The 15,434-nt window shown below is 35.1% G+C and overlaps 2 protein-coding genes across 2 annotated transcripts; both read right to left on the bottom strand.

The window, feature by feature from the left end:
- Positions 1-225: 225 nt before the first annotated feature.
- On the bottom strand, positions 226-1,370 carry LOC148165911 (uncharacterized). Its single transcript, XM_088049627.1, has 4 exons — positions 968-1,370; positions 716-914; positions 367-671; positions 226-315 (listed from the first exon to the last, which is right to left on the bottom strand). Exons 2-3 carry the CDS (start codon positions 845-847, stop codon positions 402-404), a joined length of 402 nt encoding a protein of 133 aa, XP_087905753.1. The 5' UTR covers positions 848-914; positions 968-1,370; the 3' UTR covers positions 226-315; positions 367-401.
- Positions 1,371-13,250: 11,880 nt separating this feature from the next.
- On the bottom strand, positions 13,251-14,390 carry LOC148165910 (uncharacterized). Its single transcript, XM_088049630.1, has 4 exons — positions 13,993-14,390; positions 13,741-13,939; positions 13,392-13,696; positions 13,251-13,340 (listed from the first exon to the last, which is right to left on the bottom strand). The coding sequence occupies exons 2-3, from the start codon at positions 13,870-13,872 to the stop codon at positions 13,427-13,429; spliced, it is 402 nt and encodes a 133-aa protein (XP_087905756.1). The 5' UTR covers positions 13,873-13,939; positions 13,993-14,390; the 3' UTR covers positions 13,251-13,340; positions 13,392-13,426.
- Positions 14,391-15,434: the final 1,044 nt, after the last annotated feature.

The raw sequence follows: 15,434 nt of genomic DNA, 5'->3' as shown, positions 1-15,434 counted from the left end.
GCCGCACTGTCACCCAAAGTATCTGGATAGTCCGGTCAGTCCGGAGTTGTTTAGCCTCTAAAACCTCGAGATTTCGCATCCTCTCTTCGGCATCAGTCCTATGCCTGAGTTGAGTGTTGATGTAATATCACGCCTTCCACCATCTTCCTTCCTGCAAGAAGTGTAAAAAAGTTTCATCAAGAACATGTTTGTTTATCTCACCTGAAAAACTCTTCTTACTCTGTGCAGTCAATTGCTGTTTCTTCACGGCAAAGCTTTTAATTGCGCCTGCTTCTTGACCAACAGGAAAGACAACAAAGTTGTGTTAAGCTGCAACTAAGAGATTAAGGTGAGACCATGAATGGAGAGAAAAGAAAACAAACAAACCTTCCATCCTTCCTGAACAAACAGATCTCGCGTTTTCAAGAAACCAATAAATGATGTTTCCTTGACTTCACAAAATAGCTCACAAGACACCAGATGACCTTCAGAGCCTTTGTAGTACATATTTTCTTTCTTGACAACTGCATCTCGATGATGCTCTGTTTCCGTTGGTTGAGTTCCTTTGGCTCTTCTCTAGAGGAGAATACTCGTTTTCTGCTCGTAGACTCAACATTGCAAACTTCGTGCTCCCGCAATGCAATCAGCAACACTTGAAACATCTCCCAGTCACTGAACGACATCTTCAACCACTGGAAAAAGAACATTTGACTTTGAATTTAACCTTTTTCATCACCTTTTTCGTGATGTTATGCTCCTTGATCAATTCACTGTTCTCTGGGAGCACTGAATGGGTGGTTTCTTCAATTCTGTGCAATAACTTGCAGAGTCCTTTAGCGTTGAGCGACGACAACCGCCTTTTCGACATCTTAGGCTATGGGTATCATCCATCGATTCAGTCTCTTAATAATAAACTCTGGTAATGAAGTTGGAACCTGAAATACCACGAAACATTTCAAGGCTGGAATTCAAACAGTTTTCAGCTTACCTGCGTTTAAAAATTTCAATAAGACCCATCAATTTGTTGCAAATCAACTCCAACTAAAAATAGCTTCAAATGAACTTCTTAACTTGTGTAATTTCTTTGCTACCATGCCCAGAAGAACGAGAAAGTAAACAGTAAAGAATTTTGGTAGTCTCTTGTGCAAGCAGGATCGTTGTTAATCATTTGTTGTACTCTGAAAATAAGTTTAGTAAATCATGAACATAACCTCAATGTGTGCTGTCAAAATATTCAAGTTAAGACATACGTTAAGATAGAGACACAATACCATTTTTAAATAATTAATAGAATCGTAACCAAGTCGTGAATGTTAAATCAGACTTCAGATTCTTACTCCTGAGGACAAAATTAATAAAAAGAGGATTTTCTTGCTTTAATTTTCATCGAAAAACTGCAAACCAAATAAAAGTTTGAAAAATTAATAAAACATTAACGGAGCGTCGGATCGAAAAATCTTTGACGGATTCTTGTTCCTGAGGTCCAAATTGATGGAAAAAGTCGGTTTCAAAGAGATTTTATTTTTTGTCGAAATCGCCAAAAATCCATGATGTTTAGTCTTTGAACTTTTTTTGGCGAAAAACGCGAAAGTTCGCAGATCGACACGAAACTATGCACATGGCATAATTTGACATTTCCACATCCATTTTTGGTCTCCGTTCCTCGCTATCTGCAAGATTTTTTGAGAAAATGCAAATTAAAAATTTTAAAATTCAATTTCCCGCGTCAAGCAATCTGTCAACGAAGCATAGAAGCTAGGACATGCGTCAACAGTCTTTAGTCCATAAATAATATTAAATAAAATATTAACAAAGTCGTAAATCTTAAATCAAAGTTCAGATTCGTTTTTCTGAGGTTAAAATTAACAAGTTAAGTAGTTTATTGTATTTATTTACACCGAAAAGTGAGAGAAGTTTTTCCATAAAAGCCACCTAGCGGAATAACGCCGAAGTTGATAGTTCACGCCTCCTCTCACCAGAGGGCTAAACTTTTGTTTTTAAAACTTACAATTTTTGAATCAAAACCATTTGCAGGAATAAGGAAGAATGATAAAAAACAATACCCTCAAATTAAACTAAAGGAGTATTAATAAAATAAAAAAACACAAACTCGACACTCTCCCTCCTTCTTGCAAAAAGTGTGAAAAAGTTTCATTAGGAACATGTTTGTTGGCTTACCTAAAAAAGACGAGGGAAACAATCTGAAATGGACGAAACTATCCATTCTTAATTAATGGTAATTGATTATTGCTCTAATTCCAACTGATCCAAGAGCCAAGAGCCAAGGTTAGTCCTTCGCAAGTGGCGCTTCCTCAAAAATATCTCATTTAACGACTTCTTCAATTCTTGTAGATCATTGTTGTTTTTATATGCTGATGTAACCGCAGCCAGCTTGTCGGACATTTCAGTGCTCATTTCTTTTTCCGACTAAAACAAACCAAATAGTTTTAGGTGTTCATCTTCCTCTGATACTACAAAAGCCATGACATCATAAAGACACTAAATTTAAATCCCAAATTTGCAATCTGCGTAAAATTCTGCGTTCACTGATGTATAATAACTCAAGTTTAGTCTAAAAAATAAGCGAGATATCGATATGAGAAGTTTGGCCATAGTTTTAGTCATGAATTTTCGCGAAAATTTGCAAATTTCGACTATTGGAAAATCTAAAAACGATTTCTTATGTAAAAAATCGCGAGAAAAACGATGCCGCAAACCGCATTCCAATATCTGAAATAGTTTTCGAGATATCGAGCATGAATTGTTTGGAACCTTCAAAAATTTGGCCATCTGGCGACAACCCAAAAATTCAAACGGCCATAACTCAGTTATTTCTTGTCGGATCTGAATTTAAATTCCAGATTTGGATTCAGCGTGAGATTCTGCGTAAAATGAGTCAAAATTTATTGAGTTTACCTACGAAATAAAGAAAGCATTGACCAAAAACTGTTTGGAAGTGGTCATTTTGGGGTGATTTTCAATCAATGTTTTCAAAATGAAAATGACGTTTAATAGCATTGAATTATATATCAGTCGAAAGAGGAGCTCAAAATCTATCTACTGGCCCAATTTGAGATCGATCAAACAAACGGTTTAGGAGTTATGGCCAAAAATAAAAAAAAATAAAAATTTTCATCGTTTGAGTCGCAATTTTTTTTCGCGAAAAATCGACTATCGAATTTTGGGCTTTTAAGCACTTTTTCTAACGTAAAATGAGCCGAGAAAAACGATGGCGCAAACCGCATCTCAATATCTCTAATAGTTTCCGAGATATTTAACTTTGAAAATTGGGAAAAATGAGAAAAAATGAAAATCAACTATCCGAAACTTTGATCGGCCATAACTCGGTTATTTGTTGTCGGATCTGAATTTAAATCCCAAATTTGGAATCTGCGTAAAATTCTGCGTTCACTGATGTATAATAACTCGAGTTTACTCAAAAAAATAAGCGAGATATCGATATGAGAAGTTTGGCCATAGTTTTAGTCATGAATTTTTGCGAAAATTTGCAAATTTCGACTTTTGGAAAATCTAAAAACGATTTCTTATGTAAAAAATCGCGAGAAAAACGATGCCGCAAACCGCATTCCAATATCTGAAATAGTTTTCGAGATATCGAGCATGAATTGTTTGGAACCTTCAAAAATTTGGCCATCTGGCGACAACCCAAAAATTCAAACGGCCATAACTCAGTTATTTGTTGTCGGATCTGAATTTAAATTCCAGATTTGGATTCAGCGTGAGATTCTGCGTAAAATGAGTCAAAATTTATTGAGTTTACCTACGAAATAAAGAAAGCATTGACCAAAAACTGTTTGGAAGTGGTCATTTTGGGGTGATTTTCAATCACTATTTTTAATGTAAAAACGACGTTTAATACCTTTGTATTATATATCATTCGAAAGAGGAGCTCGAAATCTATCTACTGGCTCAATTTGAGATCGATCGAACAAACGGTTTACGAGTTATGGTCAAAAATAAAAAAAAATAAAAATTTTCATCGTTTGAGTCGCAATTTTTTTTCGCGAAAAATCGACTATCGAATTTTGGGCTTTTAAGCACTTTTTCTAACGTAAAATGAGCCGAGAAAAACGATGGCGCAAACCGCATCTCAATATCTCTAATAGTTTCCGAGATATTTAACTTTGAAAATTGGGAAAAATGAGAAAAAATGAAAATCAACTATCCGAAACTTTGATCGGCCATAACTCGGTTATTTGTTGTCGGATCTGAATTTAAATCCCAGATTTGGAATCTGCGTAAAATTCTGCGTTCACTGATGTATAATAACTCGAGTTTACTCAAAAAAATAAGCGAGATATCGATATGAGAAGTTTGGCCATAGTTTTAGTCATGAATTTTCGCGAAAATTTGCAAATTTCGACTATTGGAAAATCTAAAAACGATTTCTTATGTAAAAAATCGCGAGAAAAACGATGCCGCAAACCGCATTCCAATATCTGAAATAGTTTTCGAGATATCGAGCATGAATTGTTTGGAACCTTCAAAAATTTGGCCATCTGGCGACAACCCAAAAATTCAAACGGCCATAACTCAGTTATTTGTTGTCGGATCTGAATTTAAATTCCAGATTTGGATTCAGCGTGAGATTCTGCGTAAAATGAGTCAAAATTTATTGAGTTTACCTAAGAAATAAAGAAAGCATTGACCAAAAACTGTTTGGAAGTGGTCATTTTGGGGTGATTTTCAATCAATGTTTTCAAAATGAAAATGACGTTTAATAGCATTGAATTATATAGCAGTCGAAAAAGGAGCTCAAAATCTATCCACTGGCCCAATTTGAGATCGATCAAACAAACGGTTTACGAGTTATGGTCAAAAATAAAAAAAAATAAAAATTTTCATCGTTTGAGTCGCAATTTTTTTTCGCGAAAAATCGACTATCGAATTTTGGGCTTTTAAGCACTTTTTCTAACGTAAAATGAGCCGAGAAAAACGATGGCGCAAACCGCATCTCAATATCTCTAATAGTTTCCGAGATATTTAACTTTAAAAATTGGGAAAAATGAGAAAAAATGAAAATCAACTATCCGAAATTTTGATCGGCCATAACTCACTTATTTGTTGTCGGATCTGAATTTAAATCCCAGATTTGGAATCTGCGTAAAATTCTGCGTTCACTGATGTATAATAACTCGAGTTTACTCCAAAAAATAAGCGAGATATCGATATGAGAAGTTTGGCCATAATTTTAGTCATGAATTTTTGCGAAAATTTGCAAATTTCGACTTTTGGAAAATCTAAAAACGATTTCTTATGTAAAAAATCGCGAGAAAAACGATGCCGCAAACCGCATTCCAATATCTGAAATAGTTTTCGAGATATCGAGCATGAATTGTTTGGAACCTTCAAAAATTTGGCCATCTGGCGACAACCCAAAAATTCAAACGGCCATAACTCAGTTATTTGTTGTCGGATCTGAATTTAAATTCCAGATTTGGATTCAGCGTGAGATTCTGCGTAAAATGAGTCAAAATTTATTGAGTTTACCTAAGAAATAGAGAAAGCATTGACCAAAAACTGTTTGGAAGTGGTCATTTTGGGGTGATTTTCAATCAATGTTTTCAAAATGAAAATGACGTTTAATAGCATTGAATTATATAGCAGTTGAAAGAGGAGCTCAAAATCTATCCACTGGCCCAATTTGAGATCGATCAAACAAACGGTTTACCAGTTATGGTCAAAAATAAAAAAAAATAAAAATTTTCATCGTTTGAGTCGCAATTTTTTTTCGCGAAAAATCGACTATCGAATTTTGGGCTTTTAAGCACTTTTTCTAACGTAAAATGAGCCGAGAAAAACGATGGCGCAAACCGCATCTCAATATCTCTAATAGTTTCCGAGATATTTAACTTTGAAAATTGGGAAAAATGAGAAAAAATGAAAATCAACTATCCGAAACTTTGATAGGCCATAACTCAGTTATTTGTTGTCGGATCTGAATTTAAATCCCAGATTTGGAATCTGCGTAAAATTCTGCGTTCACTGATGTATAATAACTCGAGTTTACTCTAAAAAATAAGCGAGATATCGATATGAGAAGTTTGGCCATAATTTTAGTCATGAATTTTTGCGAAAATTTGCAAATTTCGACTTTTGGAAAATCTAAAAACGATTTCTTATGTAAAAAATCGCGAGAAAAACGATGCCGCAAACCGCATTCCAATATCTGAAATAGTTTTCGAGATATCGAGCATGAATTGTTTGGAACCTTCAAAAATTTGGCCATCTGGCGACAACCCAAAAATTCAAACGGCCATAACTCAGTTATTTGTTGTCGGATCTGAATTTAAATTCCAGATTCGGATTCAGCGTGAGATTCTGCGTAAAATGAGTCAAAATTTATTGAGTTTACCTACGAAATAAAGAAAGCATTGACCAAAAACTGTTTGGAAGTGGTCATTTTGGGGTGATTTTCAATCAATGTTTTCAAAATGAAAATGACGTTTAATAGCATTGAATTATATATCAGTCGAAAGAGGAGCTCAAAATCTATCTACTGGCCCAATTTGAGATCGATCAAACAAACGGTTTAGGAGTTATGCCCAAAAATAAAAAAAAATAAAAATTTTCATCGTTTGAGTCGCAATTTTTTTTCGCGAAAAATCGACTATCGAATTTTGGGCTTTTAAGCACTTTTTCTAACGTAAAATGAGCCGAGAAAAACGATGGCGCAAACCGCATCTCAATATCTCTAATAGTTTCCGAGATATTTAACTTTGAAAATTGGGAAAAATGAGAAAAAATGAAAATCAACTATCCGAAACTTTGATCGGCCATAACTCAGTTATTTGTTGTCGGATCTGAATTTAAATCCCAGATTTGGAATCTGCGTAAAATTCTGCGTTCACTGATGTATAATAACTCGAGTTTACTCTAAAAAATAAGCGAGATATCGATATGAGAAATTTGGCCATAGTTTTAGTCATGAATTTTTGCGAAAATTTGCAAATTTCGACTTTTGGAAAATATAAAAACGATTTCTTATGTAAAAAATCGCGAGAAAAACGATGCCGCAAACCGCATTCCAATATCTGAAATAGTTTTCGAGATATCGAGCATGAACTGTTTGGAACCTTCAAAAATTTGGCCATCTGGCGACAACCCAAAAATTCAAACGGCCATAACTCAGTTATTTGTTGTCGGATCTGAATTTAAATTCCAGATTTGGATTCAGCGTGAGATTCTGCGTAAAATGAGTCAAAATTTATTGAGTTTACCTACGAAATAAAGAAAGCATTGACCAAAAACTGTTTGGAAGTGGTCATTTTGGGGTGATTTTCAATCAATGTTTTCAAAATGAAAATGACGTTTAATAGCATTGAATTATATATCAGTCGAAAGAGGAGCTCAAAATCTATCCACTGGCCCAATTTGAGATCGATCGAACAAACGGTTTACGAGTTATGGTCAAAAATAAAAAAATTGAAAAATTTTCATCGTTTGAGTCGCAATTTTTTTTCGCGAAAAATCGACTATCGAATTTTGGGCTTTTAAGCACTTTTTCTAACGTAAAATGAGCTGAGAAAAACGATGGCGCAAACCGCATCTCAATATCTCTAATAGTTTCCGAGATATTTAACTTTGAAAATTGGGAAAAATGAGAAAAAATGAAAATCAACTATCCGAAACTTTGATCGGCCATAACTCAGTTATTTGTTGTCGGATCTGAATTTAAATCCCAGATTTGGAATCTGCGTAAAATTCTGCGTTCACTGATGTATAATAACTCGAGTTTACTCTAAAAAATAAGCGAGATATCGATATGAGAAGTTTGGCCATAGTTTTAGTCATGAATTTTTGCGAAAATTTGCAACTTTCGACTATTGGAAAATCTAAAGACTATTTCTTATGTAAAAAATCGCGAGAAAAACGATGCCGCAAACCGCATTCGAATATCTCAACTAGTTTTCGAGATATCGAGCATGAATTGTTTGGAACCTTCAAAAATTTGGCCATCTGGCGACAACCCAAAAATTCAAACGGCCATAACTCAGTTATTTGTTGTCGGATCTGAATTTAAATTCCAAATTTGGATTCAGCGTGAGATTCTGCGTAAAATGAGTCAAAATTTATTGAGTTTACCTAAGAAATAAAGAAAGCATTGACCAAAAACTGTTTGGAAGTGGTCATTTTGGGGTGATTTTCAATCAATGTTTTCAAAATGAAAATGACGTTTAATAGCATTGAATTATATATCAGTCGAAAGAGGAGCTCAAAATCTATCCACTGGCCCAATTTGAGATCGATCGAACAAACGGTTTACGAGTTATGGTCAAAAATAAAAAAATTGAAAAATTTTCATCGTTTGAGTCGCAATTTTTTTTCGCGAAAAATCGACTATCGAATTTTGGGCTTTTAAGCACTTTTTCTAACGTAAAATGAGCTGAGAAAAACGATGGCGCAAACCGCATCTCAATATCTCTAATAGTTTCCGAGATATTTAACTTTGAAAATTGGAAAAAATGAGAAAAAATGAAAATCAACTATCCGAAACTTTGATCGGCCATAACTCAGTTATTTGTTGTCGGATCTGAATTTAAATCCCAGATTTGGAATCTGCGTAAAATTCTGCGTTCACTGATGTATAATAACTCGAGTTTACTCTAAAAAATAAGCGAGATATCGATATGAGAAGTTTGGCCATAGTTTTAGTCATGAATTTTTGCGAAAATTTGCAACTTTCGACTATTGGAAAATCTAAAGACTATTTCTTATGTAAAAAATCGCGAGAAAAACGATGCCGCAAACCGCATTCGAATATCTCAACTAGTTTTCGAGATATCGAGCATGAATTGTTTGGAACCTTCAAAAATTTGGCCATCTGGCGACAACCCAAAAATTCAAACGGCCATAACTCAGTTATTTGTTGTCGGATCTGAATTTAAATTCCAAATTTGGATTCAGCGTGAGATTCTGCGTAAAATGAGTCAAAATTTATTGAGTTTACCTAAGAAATAAAGAAAGCATTGACCAAAAACTGTTTGGAAGTGGTCATTTTGGGGTGATTTTCAATCAATGTTTTCAAAATGAAAATGACGTTTAATAGCTTTGAATTATATATCAGTCGAAAGAGGAGCTCAAAATCTATCCACTGGCCCAATTTGAGATCGATCAAACAAACGGTTTACCAGTTATGGTCAAAAATAAAAAAAAATAAAAATTTTCATCGTTTGAGTCGCAATTTTTTTTCGCGAAAAATCGACTATTGAATTTTGGGCTTTTAAGCACTTTTTCTAACGTAAAATGAGCCGAGAAAAACGATGGCGCAAACCGCATCTCAATATCTCTAATAGTTTCCGAGATATTTAACTTTGAAAATTGGGAAAAATGAGAAAAAATGAAAATCAACTATCCGAAACTTTGATAGGCCATAACTCAGTTATTTGTTGTCGGATCTGAATTTAAATTCCAGATTTGGATTCAGCGTGAGATTCTGCGTAAAATGAGTCAAAATTTATTGAGTTTACCTACGAAATAAAGAAAGCATTGACCAAAAACTGTTTGGAAGTGGTCATTTTGGGGTGATTTTCAATCAATGTTTTCAAAATGAAAATGACGTTTAATAGCATTGAATTATATATCAGTCGAAAGAGGAGCTCGAAATCTATCTACTGGCTCAATTTGAGATCGATCAAACAAACGGTTTAGGAGTTATGGCCAAAAATAAAAAAATTGAAAAATTTTCATCGTTTGAGTCGCAATTTTTTTTCGCGAAAAATCGACTATCGAATTTTCGACTTTTAAGCACTTTTTCTGACGTAAAATGAGCCGAAAAAAACGATGGCGCAAACCGCAGCTCAATATCTCTAATAGTTTCCGAGATATTTAACTTTGAAAATTGGAAAAAATGAGAAAAAATGAAAATCAACTATCCGAAACTTTGATCGGCCATAACTCAGTTATTTGTTGTCGGATCTGAATTTAAATCCCAGATTTGGAATCTGCGTAAAATTCTGCGTTCACTGATGTATAATAACTCGAGTTTACTCTAAAAAATAAGCGAGATATCGATATGAGAAGTTTGGCCATAGTTTTAGTCATGAATTTTTGCGAAAATTTGCAACTTTCGACTATTGGAAAATCTAAAGACTATTTCTTATGTAAAAAATCGCGAGAAAAACGATGCCGCAAACCGCATTCGAATATCTCAACTAGTTTTCGAGATATCGAGCATGAATTGTTTGGAACCTTCAAAAATTTGGCCATCTGGCGACAACCCAAAAATTCAAACGGCCATAACTCAGTTATTTGTTGTCGGATCTGAATTTAAATTCCAAATTTGGATTCAGCGTGAGATTCTGCGTAAAATGAGTCAAAATTTATTGAGTTTACCTAAGAAATAAAGAAAGCATTGACCAAAAACTGTTTGGAAGTGGTCATTTTGGGGTGATTTTCAATCAATGTTTTCAAAATGAAAATGACGTTTAATAGCATTGAATTATATATCAGTCGAAAGAGGAGCTCAAAATCTATCCACTGGCCAAATTTGAGATCGATCGAACAAACGGTTTACGAGTTATGGTCAAAAATAAAAAAATTGAAAAATTTTCATCGTTTGAGTCGCAATTTTTTTTCGCGAAAAATCGACTATCGAATTTTGGGCTTTTAAGCACTTTTTCTAACGTAAAATGAGCTGAGAAAAACGATAGCGCAAACCGCATCTCAATATCTCTAATAGTTTCCGAGATATTTAACTTTAAAATTCATGAACATAACCTGTTTGTGTGCTGTCAAAATAATCAAGTTCGGACATACGTTAAGATACCTGTCCTATGTTTAGACACTATAATTTTAAATAATTAATAGAATCGTAATCAAGTCGTGAATGTTAAATCAGACTTCAGATTCTTACTCCTGAGGACCAAATTAATAAAAAGAGTATTTTCTTGCTTTAATTTTCATCGAAAAAATGCAAGTCAAATAAAAGTTTCAAAAATTAATAAAAAATTAACGGAGCGTCGGATCGAAAAATCTTTGACGGATTCTTGTTCCTGAGGTCTAAATTGATGGAAAAAGTCGGTTTCAAAGAGATTTTATTTTTTGTCAAAATCGCCAAAATCCATGGGTTAACCCCTTTGAACTTTTTTTGGCGAAAAACACGAAAGTTTTCAGATCGACACGAAACTTTGCACATGGCATAATTCGACATTTCTACATCCATTTCTGGCCTCCGTTCCTCGCTATCTGTGAGATTTTTTGAGAAAATGCAAATTAAAAATTTCAAAATTTAATTTCCCGCGTCAAGCAATCTGTCAACGAAGCATAGAAGCTAGGACATGCGTCAACAGTCTTTGGTCCATAAATAATATTAAATAAAATATTAACAAAGTCGTAAATCTTAAATCAAAGTTTTGATTCGTTTTTCTGAGGTTAAAATTAACAAGTTAAGTAGTTTATTGTATTTATTTACACTGAAAAATGAATGCATAATGTGTGTATAATTGGTTGCCTACCTACATTGCAAATTTTAAGTAAACTTATAATTACGTTTTGAATCCGACTTTAGAGTACAGAATCTTGTTCCTGAAGTCTAAATTAATGAAAAAAAAATGTTTCAAGAGGGTTTCGATTAAATTTCAAATATCAGTCGCGAAGAAACCTGTTTAGTTTTCAACCAATCACACACAGCCCAAATAAGAACCGGCAAATTTAAAGAAATTTATTAATAACACAAACATTAACATGAATAAATTAATGAGTACAAAGTTTCTACTTAAAAACTACAACAGGACTTAGAAAGACGTTGAAAACCGCCTCGACTACACTCCTTACATTAAATCTCGCTTCTTTCGGTCTTTTGACCGTCGTTAAATTGTTGTTACTACAAGCGAGACAGCCGATTTCGTCTAACCCGACTTGTACCTTGAACCCCCCACCTCGTTGTTGAAAAGTGTCCCCCCTTAAAATCCCCGCTTGCACTTTCGTGGTGATTTCGAACGTGTACAAGTTGTACCTCTTGTCGATTTGATCGCGCTGTAAAACGAGCTGCACTCTTCGCGGACTGCTTGCGTGATCGAAGATGGTGCGAAAACTGTTCGAAACCGAGCGGATTTTAACATCGTTTTTCAGTTTTCTGGGTTGATTTCAGGAGGATTAGAACCGAGAAGACGACTTGGATGAAAGCCGTGAATTTCTTGTACCGTGTTTGGGCGGTGAGGACCACGAAGAGGCAGAGAGACTGAAGATGAGGCCGGTGAAAACGAAGAAGGGCTAAGCTTCCGCGGAGTCAACGTCACGTGCATCGGAAGTCGTGGAACTCTCGCTTCACCTGCAACATTTGGAACGTGACAACTTGTCACTAGCATCAGCACCACCAGCAGCTGCGTTTCTGACTTCGCCAAAAAGAAAAAGGCTAGGAACCATACCAACTTCAAGTACAAGATCTTAAGGGCTAGATGTGGGTGGAGAATCGACCTCTGGACGGACCAAAGGGATGTGATCCAAAGCCTTCAGATCAGGATGGGATTAACAATGGGTAAATGTCCGTGGGAATAATCCACCGTGGCCGATGGGTAAAATGATGTATAATAACGCAAGTTTACACCAAAAAACAAGCGAGATATCGATATGAGAAGTTTGGCATTGTTTTTTTAATCATGAATTTTCGCGAAAATTTGTTTCATAAAAATATTATAATCTTCTATAACTAGACATTTAACAATCGTAGATAATATATATTAAAGAGCCACTTTGGGGTGATAAAAAATGACATAATAATTAAGTAGAAGCGAAAATTGCAAACGATTTGAGCACTTGTTTAGAAATGATAAGACAACAACGCTCGAATTCTGTTTTCGTGTTTGACGATCATCGCCTTCAACTTTCTTATTTCGTCGGCGAATTCTGGCAACGTTTTCTCCTAAATCAACAAAATTAGTTTAAGAAAAACCACAAATCTAAACTTGTGTTTGGTTTTGAGTCTTCCCCGATTTCGAAGAGCTTCGACACAGAAATGATCGCTTTCGATTCCATCCTTGAGCGAAATCAACAGACTCTTCAGTCGACAGCGCGCGCGCGCGCGCGCCGCACTGTCACCCAAAGTATCTGGATAGTCCGGTCAGTCCGGAGTTGTTTAGCCTCTAAAACCTCGAGATTTCGCATCCTCTCTTCGGCATCATTCCTATGCCTGAGTTGAGTGTTGATGTAATATCACGCCTTCCACCATCTTCCTTCCTGCAAGAAGTGTAAAAAAGTTTCATCAAGAACATGTTTGTTTATCTCACCTGAAAAACTCTTCTTACTCTGTGCAGTCAATTGCTGTTTCTTCACGGCAAAGCTTTTAATTGCGCCTGCTTCTTGACCAACAGGAAAGACAACAAAGTTGTGTTAAGCTGCAACTAAGAGATTAAGGTGAGACCATGAATGGAGAGAAAAGAAAACAAACAAACCTTCCATCCTTCCTGAACAAACAGATCTCGCGTTTTCAAGAAACCAATAAATGATGTTTCCTTGACTTCACAAAATAGCTCACAAGACACCAGATGACCTTCAGAGCCTTTGTAGTACATATTTTCTTTCTTGACAACTGCATCTCGATGATGCTCTGTTTCCGTTGGTTGAGTTCCTTTGGCTCTTCTCTAGAGGAGAATACTCGTTTTCTGCTCGTAGACTCAACATTGCAAACTTCGTGCTCCCGCAATGCAATCAGCAACACTTGAAACATCTCCCAGTCACTGAACGACATCTTCAACCACTGGAAAAAGAACATTTGACTTTGAATTTAACCTTTTTCATCACCTTTTTCGTGATGTTATGCTCCTTGATCAATTCACTGTTCTCTGGGAGCACTGAATGGGTGGTTTCTTCAATTCTGTGCAATAACATGCAGAGTCCTTTAGCGTTGAGCGACGACAACCGCCTTTTCGACATCTTAGGCTATGGGTATCATCCATCGATTCAGTCTCTTAATAATAAACTCTGGTAATGAAGTTGGAACCTGAAATACCACGAAACATTTCAAGGCTGGAATTCAAACAGTTTTCAGCTTACCTGCGTTTAAAAATTTCAATAAGACCCATCAATTTGTTGCAAATCAACTCCAACTAAAAATAGCTTCAAATGAACTTCTTAACTTGTGTAATTTCTTTGCTACCATGCCCAGAAGAACGAGAAAGTAAACAGTAAAGAATTTTGGTAGTCTCTTGTGCAAGCAGGATCGTTGTTAATCATTTGTTGTACTCTGAAAATAAGTTTAGTAAATCATGAACATAACCTCAATGTGTGCTGTCAAAATATTCAAGTTAAGACATACGTTAAGATAGAGACACAATACCATTTTTAAATAATTAATAGAATCGTAACCAAGTCGTGAATGTTAAATCAGACTTCAGATTCTTACTCCTGAGGACAAAATTAATAAAAAGAGGATTTTCTTGCTTTAATTTTCATCGAAAAACTGCAAACCAAATAAAAGTTTGAAAAATTAATAAAACATTAACGGAGCGTCGGATCGAAAAATCTTTGACGGATTCTTGTTCCTGAGGTCCAAATTGATGGAAAAAGTCGGTTTCAAAGAGATTTTATTTTTTGTCGAAATCGCCAAAAATCCATGATGTTTAGTCTTTGAACTTTTTTTGGCGAAAAACGCGAAAGTTCGCAGATCGACACGAAACTATGCACATGGCATAATTTAACATTTCCACATCCATTTTTGGTCTCCGTTCCTCGCTATCTGCAAGATTTTTTGAGAAAATGCAAATTAAAAATTTTAAAATTCAATTTCCCGCGTCAAGCAATCTGTCAACGAAGCATAGAAGCTAGGACATGCGTCAACAGTCTTTAGTCCATAAATAATATTAAATAAAATATTAACAAAGTCGTAAATCTTAAATCAAAGTTCAGATTCGTTTTTCTGAGGTTAAAATTAACAAGTTAAGTAGTTTATTGTATTTATTTACACCGAAAAGTGAGAGAAGTTTTTCCATAAAAGCCACCTAGCGGAATAACGCCGAAGTTGATAGTTCACGCCTCCTCTCACCAGAGGGCTAAACTTTTGTTTTTAAAACTTACAATTTTTGAATCAAAACCATTTGCAGGAATAAGGAAGAATGATAAAAAACAATACCCTCAAATTAAACTAAAGGAGTATTAATAAAATAAAAAAACACAAACTCGACACTCTCCCTCCTTCTTGCAAAAAGTGTGAAAAAGTTTCATTAGGAACATGTTTGTTGGCTTACCTAAAAAAGACGAGGGAAACAATCTGAAATGGACGAAACTATCCATTCTTAATTAATGGTAATTGATTATTGCTCTAATTCCAACTGATCCAAGAGCCAAGAGCCAAGGTTAGTCCTTCGCAAGTGGCGCTTCCTCAAAAATATCTCATTTAACGACTTCTTCAATTCTTGTAGATCATTGTTGTTTTTATATGCTGATGTAACCGCAGCCAGCTTGTCGGACATTTCAGTGCTCATTTCTTTTTCCGACTA

Source organism: Gnatocerus cornutus, unplaced genomic scaffold (genome assembly GCF_029298725.1).
Source record: "Gnatocerus cornutus isolate USDA-ARS CGAHR unplaced genomic scaffold, icGnaCorn1.1 ctg00000145.1, whole genome shotgun sequence".
NCBI lineage: Eukaryota > Metazoa > Arthropoda > Insecta > Coleoptera > Tenebrionidae > Gnatocerus > Gnatocerus cornutus.
This window is presented reverse-complemented; position numbering and strand designations above follow the sequence as displayed.

What these genes read in the sequence shown, in the direction of transcription:
- LOC148165911 (XM_088049627.1), bottom strand. Translation starts at nt 847, where the DNA reads ATGTCGAAAAGGCGGTTGTCGTCGCTCAACGCTAAAGGACTCTGCAAG. An exon ending in AGCATAACATCACGAAAAAG is followed by an intron (nt 672 to 715) that starts GTGATGAAAAAG and finishes TTCTTTTTCCAG; the next exon opens with TGGTTGAAGATGTCGTTCAG.
- LOC148165910 (XM_088049630.1), bottom strand. Translation starts at nt 13,872, where the DNA reads ATGTCGAAAAGGCGGTTGTCGTCGCTCAACGCTAAAGGACTCTGCATG. An exon ending in AGCATAACATCACGAAAAAG is followed by an intron (nt 13,697 to 13,740) that starts GTGATGAAAAAG and finishes TTCTTTTTCCAG; the next exon opens with TGGTTGAAGATGTCGTTCAG.